The sequence below is a fragment of the Dysidea avara genome, chromosome 12 (assembly GCF_963678975.1).
Source record: "Dysidea avara chromosome 12, odDysAvar1.4, whole genome shotgun sequence".
Taxonomy (NCBI): domain Eukaryota; kingdom Metazoa; phylum Porifera; class Demospongiae; order Dictyoceratida; family Dysideidae; genus Dysidea; species Dysidea avara.
The window spans coordinates 21,020,615-21,038,146 of NC_089283.1; the positions used below are offsets into that span (position 1 = coordinate 21,020,615).

The window sequence follows — 17,532 nt, forward strand, 5'->3', positions numbered from 1 at the left end:
ATTTTGTGGTACATGTCGTATCGGTCTAGCACAAGTGTGAAGCTACAAGTAGCTAGCCAGCTAACTAGCGCTGACGTACAGGGCCGGAGTAGCTAATCAATCAGTGTGTGGCTGCTATACGCCAGGAATCAGTGCATGTAGTGACTCACCGGATAAATCGATACTGATTTCAACATTAGGATAGTTCAGCGTGCTTCGATCGTCTTTAACATGTAGCTACAGTATCATCGAGCTTCGTGCACATTTATGTTGCAGTAAACATTTCGTCAAATTAAAATTTCGCCAACTGCAAATTTTTAGCTAATCGCCAAATATTAGTTTCGCCAAATTTAATTGATGTATGGTATCCAGCTCCCATTAACTGTGAAACTTTACTAGTTGATCATCTACCTGCAGGCTGTATTGGTATCAACCCTTTGAGTATCGATACTCACCTAAAATTGTATTGTATTGGTGGTATCACCCATCACTAACACTGGGTCCACCATATAATAAATGCACCATAACAAGAACTCGTGTCAGGTCCAGCACAAATAACAATATTGGGTCCACCACTGAACTTAATGTTCACCATGTTGGTCACAAAATGTATAAAATGCTAGCCACAAGAAAACATAAAATATCACTGGGGCCATGACAACATGGGTATGTTAACATCCCTGCACATGTATATGCACAATTAGCCTTTCACATACACAAAAAAAAATTTTTAAATATTTATTTCAGGAAGAACAAATGAATTGTAATAATGTTCAGTAAAATACATCATTGTAAATATGCAAGGCAACACAATGTCTACCCATGCAGTAAGCATTACAATAATGAAAAGAAAAAAAAGACAAGCTTTATTTTGTAAAATTGAATAGTTTATTTGGGAGGTGTTAATAATGAACAAACAATTCTAAAACTCAAATCTATTTAATACTCTCCACATAGTTACCTAATTTTCCAAATGGCAAAATGTCCCTGTACCCTTCAAAAATATACAAGCATGCAGGCTACAACTTACTATAAGACAATTTCTTCATATAATTGTTCATAGCACTCTCCTGTTGTTCATGTTCAAACCACTTCTTAAAATTCTACCACTGCGGGACTGTCCTTCAATAACACAATTTTGCCAAAACTGACGTATACGATTTTTAGCATGCGCAGCATCCACTTTAATCTGCACAATCTCAGCCTCTTTTTCTACAAGTTTAGTCTTTAATTGTGAGCACTGATCACGATAGTGCTGAGCTATTCCCTTTGCTTTTTCTTGCTGTGATTGCAACTCTATCATCCTGGCCTTAAGATGAATTTCATCCATCAAATTAATGTAATGAGGGAGGTGTATTTCTGATTCATCTGGTGGAGGAAGCAAAGCTTCTGAGTCAATGAACTCTCCATATAAATCACTTCTCTCATTCCTCGCCTGCATTTCATCCACAGCTTGGTTAGAAGTACATACTATTCTCTTTAAATCTTTCTTTTTCCGTCTATACCTCTTTCTTTTTCTCCTAATTGAGTCAATTCCCTTTGGTGTTCTTGCCTAAAAAGGGCAAGTAATAAGGTTAAAAGATATTAGCTATGCATGTACTGTAATATAGTTAATTAAAGGTCACCAGTGTACAACACAACACAATGTACAACACAACACAATGTACATCTACAAGACCTGAGAAAGGTCACAGCACCAGTATACAACACAACACAATGTACACCTACAACACCTAGACAGGTTGCCAGTATACAACACAACACAATGTACACCTACAAGACCCGAGACAGGTCGCCGGTATACAATACAACACAACACAATGTACACCTACAAGACCCGAGACAGGTCACCGGTAAACAACACAACACAATGTATACCTACAAGACCTAGACAGGTTGCCAGTATACAACACAACACAATGTACACCTACACAACACAATGTACACCTACAAGACCCGAGACAGGTCGCCGGTATACAACACATCACAATGTACACCTACAAGACCCGAGACAGGTCGCCGGTATACAACACAACACAATGTACACCTACAAGACCCGAGACAGGTCACCGGTAAACAACACAACACAATGTATACCTACAAGACCTAGACAGGTTGCCAGTATACAACACAACACAATGTACACCTACACAACACAATGTACACCTACAAGACCCGAGACAGGTCGCCGGTATACAACACATCACAATGTACACCTACAAGACCCGAGACAGGTCGCCGGTATACAACACAACACAATGTACACCTACAAGACCCGAGACAGGTAGCCGGTATACAACACAACACAATGTATACCTACAAGACCTAGACAGGTTGCCAGTATACAACACAACACAATGTACACCTACACATCACAATGTACACCTACAAGACCCGAGACAGGTCGCCGGTATACAACACATCACAATGTACACCTACAAGACCCAAGACAGGTCACCGGTAAACAACACAACACAATGTATACCTACAAGACCTAGACAGGTTGCCAGTATACAACACAACACAATGTACACCTACACAACACAATGTACACCTACACAACACAATGTACACCTACAAGACCCAAGACAGGTCGCCGGTATACAACACATCACAATGTACACCTACAAGACCCGAGACAGGTCGCCGGCATACAACTCATCACAATGTACACCTACAAGACCCGAGACAGGTCGCCGGTATACAACACATCACAATGTACACCTACAAGACCCAAGACAGGTCACTGGTAAACAACACAACACAATGTATACCTACAAGACCTAGACAGGTTGCCAGTATACAACACAACACAATGTACACCTACACAACACAATGTACACCTACACAACACAATGTACACCTACAAGACCCAAGACAGGTCGCCGGTATACAACACATCACAATGTACACCTACAAGACCCGAGACAGGTCGCCGGCATACAACTCATCACAATGTACACCTACAAGACCCAAGACAGGTCGCCGGTATACAACACATCACACCTACAAGACCCGAGACAGGTCGCCGGTATACAACACAACACAATGTATACCTACAAGACCTAGACAGGTTGCCAGTATACAACACAACACAATGTACACCTACACATCACAATGTACACCTACAAGACCCGAGACAGGTCGCCAGTATACAACACAGCAGGTTGCCGGTATACAACACAACACAATGTGCAGCTACAAGATACGAAACATAAAATACACTGTACACCTACAAGACCTGAAGTAAGAGATTATTTACTGAATAAATACACTTAAGGACATCTGTGCAAATCCTCCACTGCCCAACTGGTAAACTTGATTCTTCTCCAGAATCATTAATGCTATTAAGTGACAACGACAAACAGTCATTTGGGACATTATCGAGAGTAATAAATGCAAGAATGTTTGCTGATGACACAAAAATCCATTCTGTTATCCAGAGCTTTGACATACTTTTGATGTACCATCTTTCTTCGGCAATAGTGTGCATTGATCTTCTTCCTGGGTTTCCTCAAACATCACAAAGAGCAGCAGATGATCCGAACACGCCACTTAACAGGTGTGCTTTAATTAGTACCTTTTTTTTCTGAGGCGCACATTGTGCACTGATACCTGGCGTATTAATCACAAATAGACGCCCCCTATGCGCTCGAGTCTATGCTAATATTTTCGCATTATTATATTGAGCCTCGCATTCAGCACCATGGGACGATTGTCTGTACCCACGAGGAGTCGAGTTGTAACTCTGTTCGATGCTGGAATGAAGATACCCCTCATTCATGAAAGACTGAGAGAGGAAGGAATAAAAGTCAATATTCGGTAAGAAGCAGCATAGCTACACACTGCTGAATAAAGTTCTTCTATCATTTGTACCTCCAGTACGGGCTGAACAAAGAATTTTACAAACATACCTTCAAATGTGTGGCATCTGCCGCTATATTTTCAGTTTGTCCTATTTAAAGGCCACTCCTCATGGTTTCTCTTTACATTAGACCCAAAATGCATTTACAGCTCACTTTACGGCAGCTTTCTAATACTTTGCCAACCGCAATAAATTTATTTTGGTGAAATGTAAACTTTGGTAATTTTACATGCCCTTTTTGTGGCTATACAGTTGCTTTTTCACAGCAGGGAACACATATTGACATGACTTGGTAATCCAGTTTTTAGTCACCATTTGTCCGTATCTGTGTGCTCACGTGACCATTAAATAATTGTTAGCTAGAGCCTGCTGAGCGCTAGGTCATAATTGTTGTACAGGGCGCCTACAAGAGGCAAGGATAGAAAGTAATTGTAGCATTGTGTTATTAAATGAACCTGTGGATAATCCGGCTATCGAAATGGTTTTCACAAATCACGCTTTACGGAATACGCTTTACGGATTTAAATTGCAAGTTTTTGTAAAGTGTCTGTACCCAAATTGCAAGCCACTGTTTTACCTTTCGATACAATTCCAACTAATGTAGTGGTCAGACAATGTCATCCATGATTCACTTCCATTTTAGAGCTGACATATTCAGAAAGGTTTTAAATGAAACCTGGGTGGGCCCCCAGAGGAAGTGCATGGTATCGACCACTGTCACCCACGCCTGGAAAAAATACAGATTAGCCCACTCGCAGAGGAGATCATTAGCTACTCTGTAAACCTACGTACATTTCTTGTCCAAATTATCAAAGGTAGCTTTCGAAGACTGCAGACTTTCATACTTAGGCTCACACTTTACGTCGCTACTGACACGTAATACTAAGTACTATCATGAGCTAGCTGATGTTGAAGTCACGTGATCCATGCTGCTAGCATTGCGAATGGCCTCTGAATTACCAAGACAAGTTGTGTATATACAGTAAGTGAGTGTTATGCATTGAATTTGTATATTGGGAGCTGGGGCCCCTGGTTTCAGAGTTTTGGGGCCCCCTTTTACTCGGGGCCCTAGGCGGCTGCCTACCCTTAAGGCCGGCTCTGCTAAGTCATGATCCATAGAGTATTATACTATTTACCTGTTTGAATGCATTAATACCCTCAACTACGTTATGGCTGAAACATTCAAACATTAGCTATAGGTGTTAATTCGTTGAAAACCCTTAATAATAAGGCCAGTTGCTTCTGTGGCTGCAATAATGAGGTTTTCAGTAATAGGGACACTTATCTTGGGTCCCATAGGTGGCCCCATTAATGAGGTTTCACTGTATTGTGGCTTTGTCAATACCTCGGTATGACTGAACATGTGTGTATGCACGTATTTACCAACTTCCAATACAAGAGAAGAAATATGTAACACTCTACTACTGAGTCACAGTTGATTCCTATTATTGTGGCAGTGTGTGCCCTTTGTGTGAGAGGTAGGGGTGGGTGCTACCTGGCCTGCAGTTGTTAAGGATTTCTTTTCAGTGGCTATATAAATGTGACGGGTATACAAAAACAGGGCATGCGGGCACAAACTGCACCCTGTCAAACAACAGGTCACATCTCAAATATTTACATTGTACACTCTGTATTTTATATAAAGGTTAAATTAGGCCCAAAATTGCATGATGCATTACAGTTATGAGTCATGAACGTTTGAAAAGGTAAGCAAATTTTGTGCCCACATGCCCTGTCTGGTCACAAATTGTGACAGTATATTGATTTCTTTTTGTACTTCTGTATCTTACTGGGAGTTATAGATGATTGGTACATAATGTGCAGGTCTCTTCAACGCTTGATAGCAAAATATCTAACTACTGGAACTGTTAAGGATTTACACCGAAATCATAGATCCAGCAGATTGACACCTGAGCAAGAGAAGTTTATTGATGATGAAATGGCTGATAATGATGAACTGACAGCATACCAACTAAAGAAAAAACTGACTGCGAAGTGGCCAGAGTTGAGAGATATTAGTGTTTCTACAATAAAACGGTACAGGAAGCGATTGGGATGGGTTGCTACAAAGCCAAGGTACTGCCAGCAAATTAGAGAGGCGAACAAAGCTAAAAGGTTGGAGTGGTGCTGGAAGTGCATCAGGGATAATGATTATTTTGAGAACGTGATTTTCAGTGATGAATGTTCAGTAGCTTTAGACAAGCATGGAAAACTTGCATTTAGACGACTAGGCCAGCCAAGGAAGTTGAAGCCTAAACCTAAGCATCCAGCCAAAATACATGTCTGGGCAGCCATTTCATCCAGAGGTGCATCACAAGTGGTTCTTTTTTCCGGAATTATGAATGCCCATAGATACTGTAAAATTTTGGAATCTGGCTTACTCCCCTTAATCAATGAAAAATTTGGGAGGCGTCATAGATTCCAACAGGACAATGACCCTAAACATACCAGTGGCTTTACTAAAGAGTTTTTTGCAAAAATGAAGATCAACTGGTGGAAGACCCCTGCTGAAAGCCCAGACTTAAACCCAATAGAAAATGTCTGGGGATCGATGAAGCAGTTTTTAAGAAAAGAGTATAAACCTCAGAATTTAGATGATTTGAAGAACGGAATTCGTACATTCTGGAGGAAGATGACATCCCAAGTTTGCAGTGACTACATTGCACACATCCAGAAAGTGATGGTAAAAGTCATTGAGGTTAATGGGGAGCCATCAGGTTATTGACATGGTCAACAGGCAGAAAATGACACCTAATCGTACTATATCAAAATGCTATTATGAAATAATTATCATGATTGTAATTAACACAGTAAATTAAATCCTAAATAAATTACAGTAAATGAAATGCTACATCAATCACATGTATGCTACATACATCATGACAAGCACAGTAATCAATTGTCAAATCAAATGCTATTATGTCTCTAAAGGTGTGGTTTCATTTTTTTGGCCTATTTAAGCGCCTGCATGCTTCGTCAATAGCAATATGGCACTTTCTCCAGCTTAGTTCTTCACTTGTTTCGTTGTCTTTATCAAATGGGATGTACTCGAAGGCCCACTTTTTCACTAATTCAATCTTCTTCGGATCTAGCTTATCTTTTTTGTGTCCATTCATGTTTGAAGTTACCATTACTTCTTCACCAATAAGATCTCTAACCAAATTCACACAAAAATTACCCCTGGAGGAACTCCGGGCTTTAATCATTTTTAAGTGCCGCGGAGTAAACTTGAGTTCTGTATCATCATAATGATTATTGTCAAGCTGCTGGTACCCAGCTGATGATGAAGTGGAAAGATGGGCTGATGAATCAGACGGAGTAGTATAGAATTGGGGTGGCTGCTGATAATGCAGTGGTTGGCAATAGCCTGTGTGATATGGTGGTTCATGGTACGATTGGTAGTATGTTGGTGCTGGTTGTGGTGGTAGTTGAAAGTAATCTGGCATACGAGTATCTGGTGGCATACGAGTATCTGGTGGCATACGAGTATCTGGTGGCATACGAGTATCTGGTGGCATACGAGTACCTGGTGGCATACGAGTACCTGGTGGCATACGAGTATCTGGTGGCATACGAGTATCTGGTGGCATACGAGTATCTGGTGGCATACGAGTATCTGGTGGCATACGAGTATCTGGTGGCATACGAGTATCTGGTGGCATACGAGTATCTGGTGGCATACGAGTATCTGGTGGCATACGAGTATCTGGTGGCATATGAGTACCTGGTGGCATACGAGTATCTGGCATGTGGGTAATACTCAATCGTTTTGGTGTTGACATTTCTGGACGAGAGGGCTTTATGTAAGGGTCTCTTCTAGGTGTTGTCTCATAGTCAACCTCAGACCTGGGTGATAGGTGATAGGGCGTCATCTCAGACCTAGGTGTTATCTGAAAGGGCGTTAACTCAGACCTTGGCGTAAATGGCAACCCTGATGATGGCGTTGTTGGAAAGGGTGTCATCTTGTGGTCTGCTTTGCATGTTGCTTGAAGGACAGTTTCAGTGGATGTAGTACTGCCTATAATTCTGTCCTTAATCTGCAGTTCGATTTTGTTTACAGTGGAGTTAATGGAGGAAAGAGATGTCCTGATCTGCAAAGAAACAAGAGCATTTATAGCTGAAACAGTTTCTATAGCAAATAAATACAATTTACGTCTTGGCAAATGTATAAACATACACATCATTATTTTGTTCGATGACAAACCATAACATAAACTTTTTCAAAGACAGTAAATCTGCAAAGAAGATTTGATATACTGCATTTGGTGAAAACAAGTTGATGTTATGCATATTCAAAACTTGCAGCACTTAGCTTATATTATTTTGGAATTTATAACAATGTATGGAATAAAAAAAATTGTCTAGGTGATTATTACATAATTTCTTGTTTGTACCAACTAATGAAATAACTTTACTGGGCAACAAAAAATTAAAATTTAACAGTCAGTACAGGTATGGCATTTATCAAACAGTACAGTAGTACTCTATATGTGACTGAATTTTGGAAAATCACCCATATGGGAGTGTGTGAAATAATCAAATTTTGATATTCAGTGAGATACTATTAAGACGACGGTACAATTTAAAAAAACATTTCAAGAATTTTCTTGTAATTTAAGGCACTGAGAATAGCTTACAATCATCAACAAGTAGATATACACGTACTTGATCAATATATATTTAGGATGTCAAAAGCGCCCATATGGTTGATTTCTAAATTCGGTCAAATAATAGGAATCATGGCATTTTGCACATTTTCACAAAAAATATTGACCAGAAACAGCCTCACAATATTTTCCATGCACAAGTTTTGGAGATTTGCTAGTAGAACAACCTCAAGCATCACAAATCTCACTTTCGATCATTGGTTTGCAACAGCATATTCAGGCTGATAGCTTGCAGTGGGCAATCAATCACCCAGGCCAACATGTGGTTAACCACTCGATTCATTATAGGCATGCCTAAAAGAATTCGAGTATGGGAGGTACAATCTAACGTTGTATGCATATTTATTATGATGAATGGAGAAGTCCAGAAATATCATGGAAAATTCTGTTTAGTGTCCATCTGTTTCTAGTGTTCAAAGCAGTTTTCGTCCTCTATTAACCTACAGTATGGATGGACTGACATATATGGGTAAGCTTCCTTGTAGAAACATTGTTTTGTGCTACGTGTAATGTGGGTGTGTCCATATTTGAAACTGTACCTGTTCTTCGTAATACTGTGGTGCCACTGAAAGCATGCACAACTTGTTTCCATCATATAAATCCACACAATCTGCTTCTTCCGACACACGTGTTCTTACATTGCTGTGTCGTCATAGAAACTGGCTACCGCTAACCCGGCTCGGCATTAGCTCTTTGCAACGACTGGATTAATTGCAGATGGGCTTCTCCTACTATACTTCGTTTACTACTCAGTGTAACATGCAACATGCGTCTGGATAAAAGAAATGAAATCCTACACCCTTTCCTTTGATGAGGTGGGTCCTAATTAGTCATATCAGTTTTAGCTATCAACCTGAAATTATCAACTTTTACACTTGTATACATAAACATACAGCCTTGTATTACCAGAGAACCATTTTAAAAACTACAAAAGACAGCTTTCAAATATTGTGAAGGTCATTGAACAAGACACATACAGTACCTGAGAGTATTGTTCATATATCTCCTCATGAAAATCCTGTAAGATACACAATGTACGTAATGTATGCATGTACATATATGGTGGTGCCAACAAAATTATAAACTATATTTTCTTTAGTTGCTATACTGTATAACAGGAATGATCAGTGGAAGAAAATATTTGTGAATGATCTACTGTTTCCTCATTCACAAGAAAATGTTCGCAATTTATTGCATTCCATGAAAAAAAGTTTTTAATTGTAGGAAAAAATTTGCAAGAAAACATTTGCGAATGCATCAAAATTGTACAATTCGCACATCTTTTCCACAGATCATTCCTGTTATACGGTATATCCGCTATTGAGTTACAATTATCCAAAGGCATCAATCACTTAGTCAGTAAAATTCCACAATAGAATCTTTTTTAAAAAAATGCAACAACTTATTGGAAGCATTTAAGTTACACTGAAGGCACTTTTGGGCTTGGTTATACTTTACTAATACTGCCAAGGCACTGTGAAGGTAATTTGAGGCTAGTTTCTGGCCAATCCTTTTTTTTTGTGAAAATGTGAAAACCTTCACGATCCCAATATACAGTACTATCGTACTGTATGATAAAAAAAATACAACTTTGAAAAACTTTATATAAGGACCTGAGGTCTTTAGAAGACACTACTATAGAAGGAAAAGTGAAGATAGTGTTTGCGATGTTGACGGACAAGAAAGCACCATCTCTACTATACAGTAAGTGTTATGAGAATATAATATAGCAATTACAAAATCATACCTTCTCCCATAATGGACTTGTCGAGTCATGTGCAGCTTTACTATCACGAGGTGGACTACCAAGTTCCATCGAAAAAGAGCTGTTCTTATCCTACAATATATTTATCATGATGTAATAACAATGATATCAAATATAGTAAGAGGCACACAATAAAGTAATGAATTTAAGCATAAAGAGTGTAAGTCACCAAGATTTTGTAAACCATGGAATTGGCATGACAAGGAATTATGCCTTTGGGGTAATGACGCAAACTATCACAGGGGCAGTAGACCCAGCCATACAAGTGCCGAAACCAAATAAAGCAACAAGCATAATATGTCAACAATTCTTACTTTCTTGCAACTTGCTACAATGACTTGGATTTATTAAGCAGCTGTGCGTATGCATAGACAGGCTATTTAAGGTTACGGTATATATAGTCACGGGTAATCATTCAAATTTTGAATGTCTATCAATACTTTTTAACAAGGCCATACAACCAGTCTAGCAGCTGAAAGTTTTAAAGTAAACATGAAGCTCTTCATATCACACTATTTAATGCTTCAGTGTAGTTTGGGACACTACAAGTTGTTATAGTACCACAAGTAAGCCAGCAATTTAGTAACCCCTCAGGCCCTTAGTAGCACCCTCGCTGCTCTCGAGATGCTACTGCCTCAGGATTACTAAATCGCTTAGTTTCCTTAGCCTTGGTGTCTAACTTAGTTAAAATCAGGTTTTGTAATTGTTTCACCCATGCGATTTAGAATAATATACACTGTAAACAGCCTCAAAGATAAGGCAACAGCACTTAGCACTGGGTAATGTAGCCACTGCTGCCCAGTAATTAGCTAAGCAGGCTTGTTTACTACAACTTCTTGTTAATGATGCAATCATGACAGCCTTACAAGGATGTATCAGCTGCTAATGTGTGGCTAAAGCTGCTGATCTTTTCTGCAGCCAAAAGATGATGTAACTTCTAACTTGCTAATAAAACTGTACAAATGTACTATTACAGTACCATCACTCTGTTTACAATTATTGTGTTAAAATGTCACCAGAAAATTGCCGTTTTAAGCAATAAACGCAACACATTTCAGGGATGCAAAATTAGCATTTGCATAGGCTTGGCAAACTGTCCTAAATTAGTGGTACTACCAAAGCAAGTTGTAAGACTTATCTAGACTTAAGACCACTGTTACACTGTATGTAGGAATATTTTAATGAAGACTACTGAAGAGCATACACTGTACCTTGAGTTTTCTCTGTTTTTTCTTGGCACCATCATTCTTGATCAACTTCTCATTTTCTTTGCCCTTTTTTGTTTTTGCTTTTCCCTCTTTCAGCTTCTAAAATAAAAGATGGTAACTGGTACAGTGCAAAACATGACGCATTGATGTTCGCAAAAAAATAATAAAAAAAATTAAGAGTTTATAGTAAAAGTGCTGAAGGTCTATAGGACACCTATAAAGATGCAACTGTATAGTAAAAAACTTCGGCAGTAAAAAGTTTGATGAAAACTCTTTATTTCTGAATCGGCAAAAAAAAAAAACTTCGGCAAATGGGGCTTCACCAGAAATTAATGTATGTATCTATCACGTACTGCACCAACATTGCTACATGCAAGTAGAAGTGATTGGATAACTTGACAATTAAGTGGATGGCAGCCGTTTTCCTCACAGTAAGAGATGACGACTCATGATGAAATGGCTACAACACCCCTTAATCACTTGCACATAGCAATGTTGCAGTGGGCGCTAAATGGAGCTGTCGAGCAAATGTTTTCTAGCATGTCTATAGCAGAAGCGAACTAATTCTAGCACAATTCTATATTGTGTGAAAGTTGGAAACAGTGCACAATCTGTTTAAAACGATTTTTAACTTGGCGCATGCCTCCTATTGGTTCCGTTCCGTTCCATTCCGGCTTTCATCAGTACCATGTTCAGCTATTTCCACCACGTTACATAGCGTGCAAGCAAAAAATAGTGTGAGGTGCCTCTGCCAGACAGTATGGACATACAGATGATTCACTAGGAAGCCACATCAATACAATACCGTCAATCAACACCTCATCCTGCCAGTAAAAAGAAATGGGACGCAACAGACTCGAAGGAGAACAAAGGTAAGTCCATAATGCATTGTATGTACTGCAATATACTAAGGGCTAAAGCAATGTTTAGCAGTGAAGAAAATCAAGCCTGTAGTATTAGCCATTGTTGGGTTACATTTGTCTGAAGATTTCAGTTAGTAGCAGTAGTTGGTTAGTCATTCAGTCGTAGAAACTTCTGTTAAATAAATCTTTTTTGACTTCATAACCTACGAAGCATTTTTGGCTGCTCTGAAGACAGTTTTGGGCTTGATTCCATCTACGATCCCTAACATACAGTACTGCTGTACAGTGTGAATGGTATCAAAATTTTAGCACTGAGTCATCGCATCTCCTACTGACAAGTTCCTAGGTAGGAGTATAGTATGTGTACATACCTTCGATTGCTTGCTCTTTCCTGACTGGCACTGCTTCCTTTTCACACTTCCTGGTCCACTACTTGTCTCTTCGTCAAGATTCTATAATACGATGTAAAAATGTATAGCATTCTTTAACAATATAGCCAGGATAATTGTAAATGAAATTAGTATGAAATGTAACTGTGTCTTCATAAACATTCAGCAGGTGCATGCCCACAGCCAGCCAAAGGCCAGCTAAATTCGTGCTAGTTAGAAATACAGGTGAAATGAGTTGGTGCTGACACTGTGAAAGCCTTTCCAAATACGTAGGCTTTGTGTTTGTCAAACAGTCAATAAACAATGTAGTTGGCTTCCTAAGCTATCGGGAATGACAAATTTGTTCAAGTTAGAAGAGGGTGCCCCTTCAGTATGGGGATGAAAAGTAAGAACAGCACTAAAGTTTGGCCTGGAGAATTTAAACCGATATCCTGAGTCTAAACGCCGATACCGATCCGATATACCGATATAATCTAGTGTAGCCATTGGAGGAAACTAAACAGGGAACTGAACATTCTAATTTCATGTCCTAGCTATCTATTATTAGACAGCAGTTCACAGTGCTTACAATCACTGGGGGAGTGTATAAACAGTGGAATGGACTACTGGAATGGTGGAATACTGGAATGGTGGAATGAAATTTTTGAAAGTCCAATATCGGTTTTTACACCAAATTAAGTACAACCCTCCCCCCTTAAAGTAAGCAAATAAGTAGGATTCAGATCTTTAGCTCACCATAGACAAATTTAATATAGTTTCCAATGTAATGTACTTTAAAGTCTATTGTGAACATGCACAATAGCACGACATTGGAATACCAATTAATGACTTAACCCTGTTCCCAAATGGGAAATCAATGATAAAAAGTTAGCTAGCTGATTACTTGTCTCATGCCCAGACCCTCACCATTACGTTGAGTAGGGTCTGGTGACTCACGCTCATTTTTGGGCCTTTCCCTATATTGTTTAGACAATCAAACTTATTATATCACGTTGTAGCTGAATTGGAGTGTCTGATTGGCCAGAAAAGAAAAATGGGAAAATTTCTACAAATGTCACCAGACCATACTGAACACAGTGGGTGGGGTCTGGGTATGAGACTAGCTAATGCATTGTAAAAGTACATGCACTGTATCTTGTAAGCATTTACTAATCCACAATTATGTCACTTGCTACTATTCACAATTACGCCAGAAAATAAATAGTTCTTTGTGGCAGTGCCACATTGCAGAACTATCATTAAGACAACTGTTAAAGAATACGTGTAAGTATGATAGAGTTATAAATTTTAAGTTTGTGGACAAGTAATCACCAGAAGTCTTAGGATTGTAATAAAGCTGTTTCCTGACAATACAGGCAAGATTAAGTTTGTCTATGAAGTGTGCAAAAAGAGCTGGCTTCAAGAGAAATCCTATTTATTAACTCAAGGGAGAGGGACGTACTTATTTGGATGTAAAAAATGTTATTGGACTTTAAAAATTTTCATTCCACCATTCCAGTATTCCACCATTCCAGTATTCCACCATTCCAGTATTCCACCATTCCAGTAGTCCATTCCACTGTCCAATCACTGGCATTGCTTGGTTGCCTGTGGTGGTGTGGCCTCAATTAACAACCCAGACAGTAAGGCACCCACAAAATATTTTAATGCATGCTCCCTCCAAGATTAGTCACCATTACTCTGTGTTTTAATAGGTTGAAAAGATGGCTGGTTGTTTTAAGTTGTATTTGTAGTTTGTTCATCCCATGGTTGCTTTTTAAGACTCACCACTATGTTTGCTTGTTGTATGGTTGATAACAATAAGCGTCCGCATGTGCACATAATTCTATGGCTTCTCATAGCGTTGTGCATATTTGCAAGTAAAAAACTACCATTTCCCTAGCCTTGTTTGTTGTACAACAGAGGCTATAATGTAGCTCAATCATGGCAAAGACAATCCAGTTTTATATCGGCATATCGTATCAGTTTTGGTGGCTATATCGGGCCCAACCGATATTGGCAAAAATCTCCATATCGGCCACCGATACGATATCTATCGGTATATCTCTAGTATAGACAAACTATAAAACAGTCAAGAAAGAAGATACTAGTGTATTGGTTATAGTCCAAAATGTTTTTTCTTCTAACATTCCATGCACAGAGATATGAATAAAGTTTATATTTTAACAAGTACAAGAAAAAAAATATGATACGGGATCATAAAAATAAAAGTGATGAAACAGGAAATTACCTATATACTTGTGTGGATCCCTACTGTGGGTGTGCACCTGGTTTTCTGAAATGGATTTCCAAAAGTGTGTGCGTGTGTGTGTTGTTCGTATATTTGTCTTTCTGGACCCACATGAACAAAACTTTGCATGCAAAATTCAGCCTGTATTTTGAAGCTAGGTCACAGAGAGCAGGTATTAAATTCCAAGCAAGTAAGTTTTACTATAAAGCAGTTTGTGTACAATTTACTTGTAATTGCTTCTTTAATATTTGTAACATAGGGTGAATCTGCATCCCTCACACTAAATACCTTGGTCTGAATGTATCACTCAGCACTAACGCAATACTTACCAACTCTTCCTCTTCATCACTTTCTGTAATTTCTTTTTCTTTTTGCTGCATCTCACTTTTACTTCCTAAAGTTATGTACATATTTAGTATTAGTGGAACAGATTGAAGCATACCAATAGCTAAAATAATCGCCTTGTATTTGCCTCCATTACATTTCACAGTCCGTTTCACTCCCACTGTTAGATCCTTGTTGTTCAATACACTGGATTTTGGGACTACTCCGACACAATCCTCCTCTTCGAAATCCACAAGACAATGCTGATCAGATCCTACAAATATATCAACAATTTTGCTGACGTGCACAAACAACCGTACAGCAGACATTGTTCGTAGTTGTATACAATGAGAAAACTTGACAAACATGAATATACAAAAACCTTCCAAAATTAAAAAAAAGAAAACAGTTCTGTCACCAGTCAACTTTGCAAGTACTTTGCTAAGTACCTGAGTAAAACTACTTGTATGTACAACAGACATTGTTCGTAGTTGTATACAATGAGAAAAAAAAACAAAATTGTATGAAGGTGCAGTCTACAACTTCTCGCAATTCTTCTAGTGCCTTCCCCAACCACATGTTTTACCAAATACCAACCATTTACATAATTCAGTTTAATGGAGCTAAATTGTTTCCTACCTCCTCTATTCCAAACCCCTGTAGCGCGGCACTTATAATCTCCAATCAGTAGGCGCCAGCGTGGAAAGTGTCTGTGATTAGCTGGTTTTAGCATACAAAAGTTTTGGTGCAAACCCAAGCACATACATACTGATACATACATATTTTCGGAAAGCAATTTCAGCGGGAAACCAGCACTTTCAGCCTTCAAAGCGTTGTGAGTGCGCGCCTTGTTTAAAACTTGTCTTTGTGAATTCATAAACGACAATAGTCCATGCGGCCTGGCTGCTGAAGTTTTAGACCAGCACGTGTACCGCTATCGAAATTGCAAGAAAAATAATCACTACGTACGTACCAAAAACCTAAACAACAACCACAACATACCCATTGCTCCTGCTTCGCCTCTTCTTGACGACTTAGTCACGGTCTCCATTTCGGTACACATGGTCACTCACGTGACAGTGAAGTCTTATTTGATACGCACTCCTAGGGTACAGTCTCCGTATATTCTTCGCGTCGGCTCAGGTAACGTTTCGCGTATAATGGTAAACTGCTTAGTCGTAGATACAGTAGGCTTGACAGTAAGCTAGTGTTGTAAGAACACACCTATACAATAATGAAGCACCACATGCCGCATCAGTTGCGTGGGTACACCGCAGCATAGATTATCAGGGTTGATGCCTAGAGATACTGCCGGGACTCAGGTGCTAGCTGCTACTGACAGTGATACTGAAGAATTTAACCCGATGACACGTACTACAGGTACGTAGCTATGCATAACTATGTAGTTTTCGTGATTTAGTGAAGCGGCATTAAGTGCTGGTTGACCCTCGCGTGACGCTCGCGTGGATGGTGATGACCCACGCGATCAACTGCGGGTATTGTACAGTACATTGCAATAGAATGACTCCGAGACACGACACACATGTTACTCGCGGGTGTTGTACCCGCGACGTTACCTTTGAGCTGTACTGTATGTAGGTATGTACGTACGTACGTACATACGTACGTACGTATGTATGTGTGTATGCATGTATATATGTGACCGGATTAAACAAAACCAGGCTTCCACACACATATCCAGATTTGCAACGTTAAAGGACCATAACTCAATGTAAGAATATGCTATCACTTTCACATTTTGACCTGTTGTTGCATAATTTAATGATAGAATTGTGTGAAAATTGTAGATGAATAGCATACTGACTGGTCAAGTTACAAGTGGATAAAGTAGGCAAATTGGATGTTTGTGGAAGCCTAGTTTTGGCAAATCCGGTCACATATATAATTATAATCTTACTATAGGTAAATATATAACTTTAATTATGGCTGTTTTTTTAAGTGTACTGAACTTCTTGTATGCTGAATTAATTTAAATAATATAAATTCTGTAAAAATTACATTAACATTCAACGTGTAGATAATACAAGCTTAAGCCATTAATTAGTGAAGCAAATTTAATAAGCTGCGACATCCTACTGTACCAAACTTTCGTCAATTATGTAGTTCATAAGTTTTTCTACTAGAATTTCCCATTCTGTGGTGATCACATGTAGGAAGTCATTATAGACTTAAGCTATTAAACCAATTACATGGCTAACAACATTACAGCATTACCTATTAA

At 38.9% G+C, this 17,532-nt stretch overlaps 2 protein-coding genes across 7 annotated transcripts in view; both read right to left on the reverse strand.

The window, feature by feature from the left end:
- Positions 1–727: 727 nt before the first annotated feature.
- LOC136240936 (DNA ligase 1-like) lies at positions 728–16,817 on the reverse strand. 6 transcript variants are annotated; one of them, XM_066032032.1, is made up of 9 exons: positions 16,293–16,814; positions 15,409–15,564; positions 15,296–15,360; positions 12,719–12,799; positions 11,488–11,583; positions 10,259–10,348; positions 9,494–9,529; positions 7,757–7,935; positions 1,320–1,531 (listed from the first exon to the last, which is right to left on the reverse strand). In XM_066032032.1, the coding sequence occupies exons 1-9, from the start codon at positions 16,351–16,353 to the stop codon at positions 1,459–1,461; spliced, it is 837 nt and encodes a 278-aa protein (XP_065888104.1). In that variant the 5' UTR covers positions 16,354–16,814; the 3' UTR covers positions 1,320–1,458. The 6 variants fall into 6 exon arrangements, with proteins under 6 accessions (XP_065888102.1, XP_065888104.1, XP_065888103.1 ...); XM_066032031.1 differs by having other exon boundaries at positions 1,470–1,531; positions 7,569–7,935; positions 16,293–16,806; XM_066032030.1 differs by lacking the exon at positions 7,757–7,935 and having other exon boundaries at positions 728–1,531; positions 16,293–16,813.
- LOC136239927 (DNA ligase 1-like) overlaps positions 16,378–17,532 on the reverse strand; it is a 10,410-nt gene continuing 9,255 nt past the window's right edge. The window contains exon 9 of the mRNA XM_066030671.1: positions 16,378–16,494. Within this exon, the coding sequence (XP_065886743.1) occupies positions 16,378–16,494 (117 nt within the window). The remainder of the gene's footprint in view (positions 16,495–17,532) is intronic.

Coding starts and splice junctions, on each gene's coding strand:
- LOC136240936 (XM_066032026.1), bottom strand. CDS start 16,353: ATGTGTACCGAAATGGAGACCGTGACTAAGTCGTCAAGAAGAGGCGAA. Junction 15,565..16,292: donor AGGCGAAGCAGGAGCAATGG/GTATGTTGTGGT, acceptor ATATATTTGTAG/GATCTGATCAGCATTGTCTT. Junction 7,936..9,493: donor TATATGAACAATACTCTCAG/GTACTGTATGTG, acceptor GTTTCTTTGCAG/ATCAGGACATCTCTTTCCTC.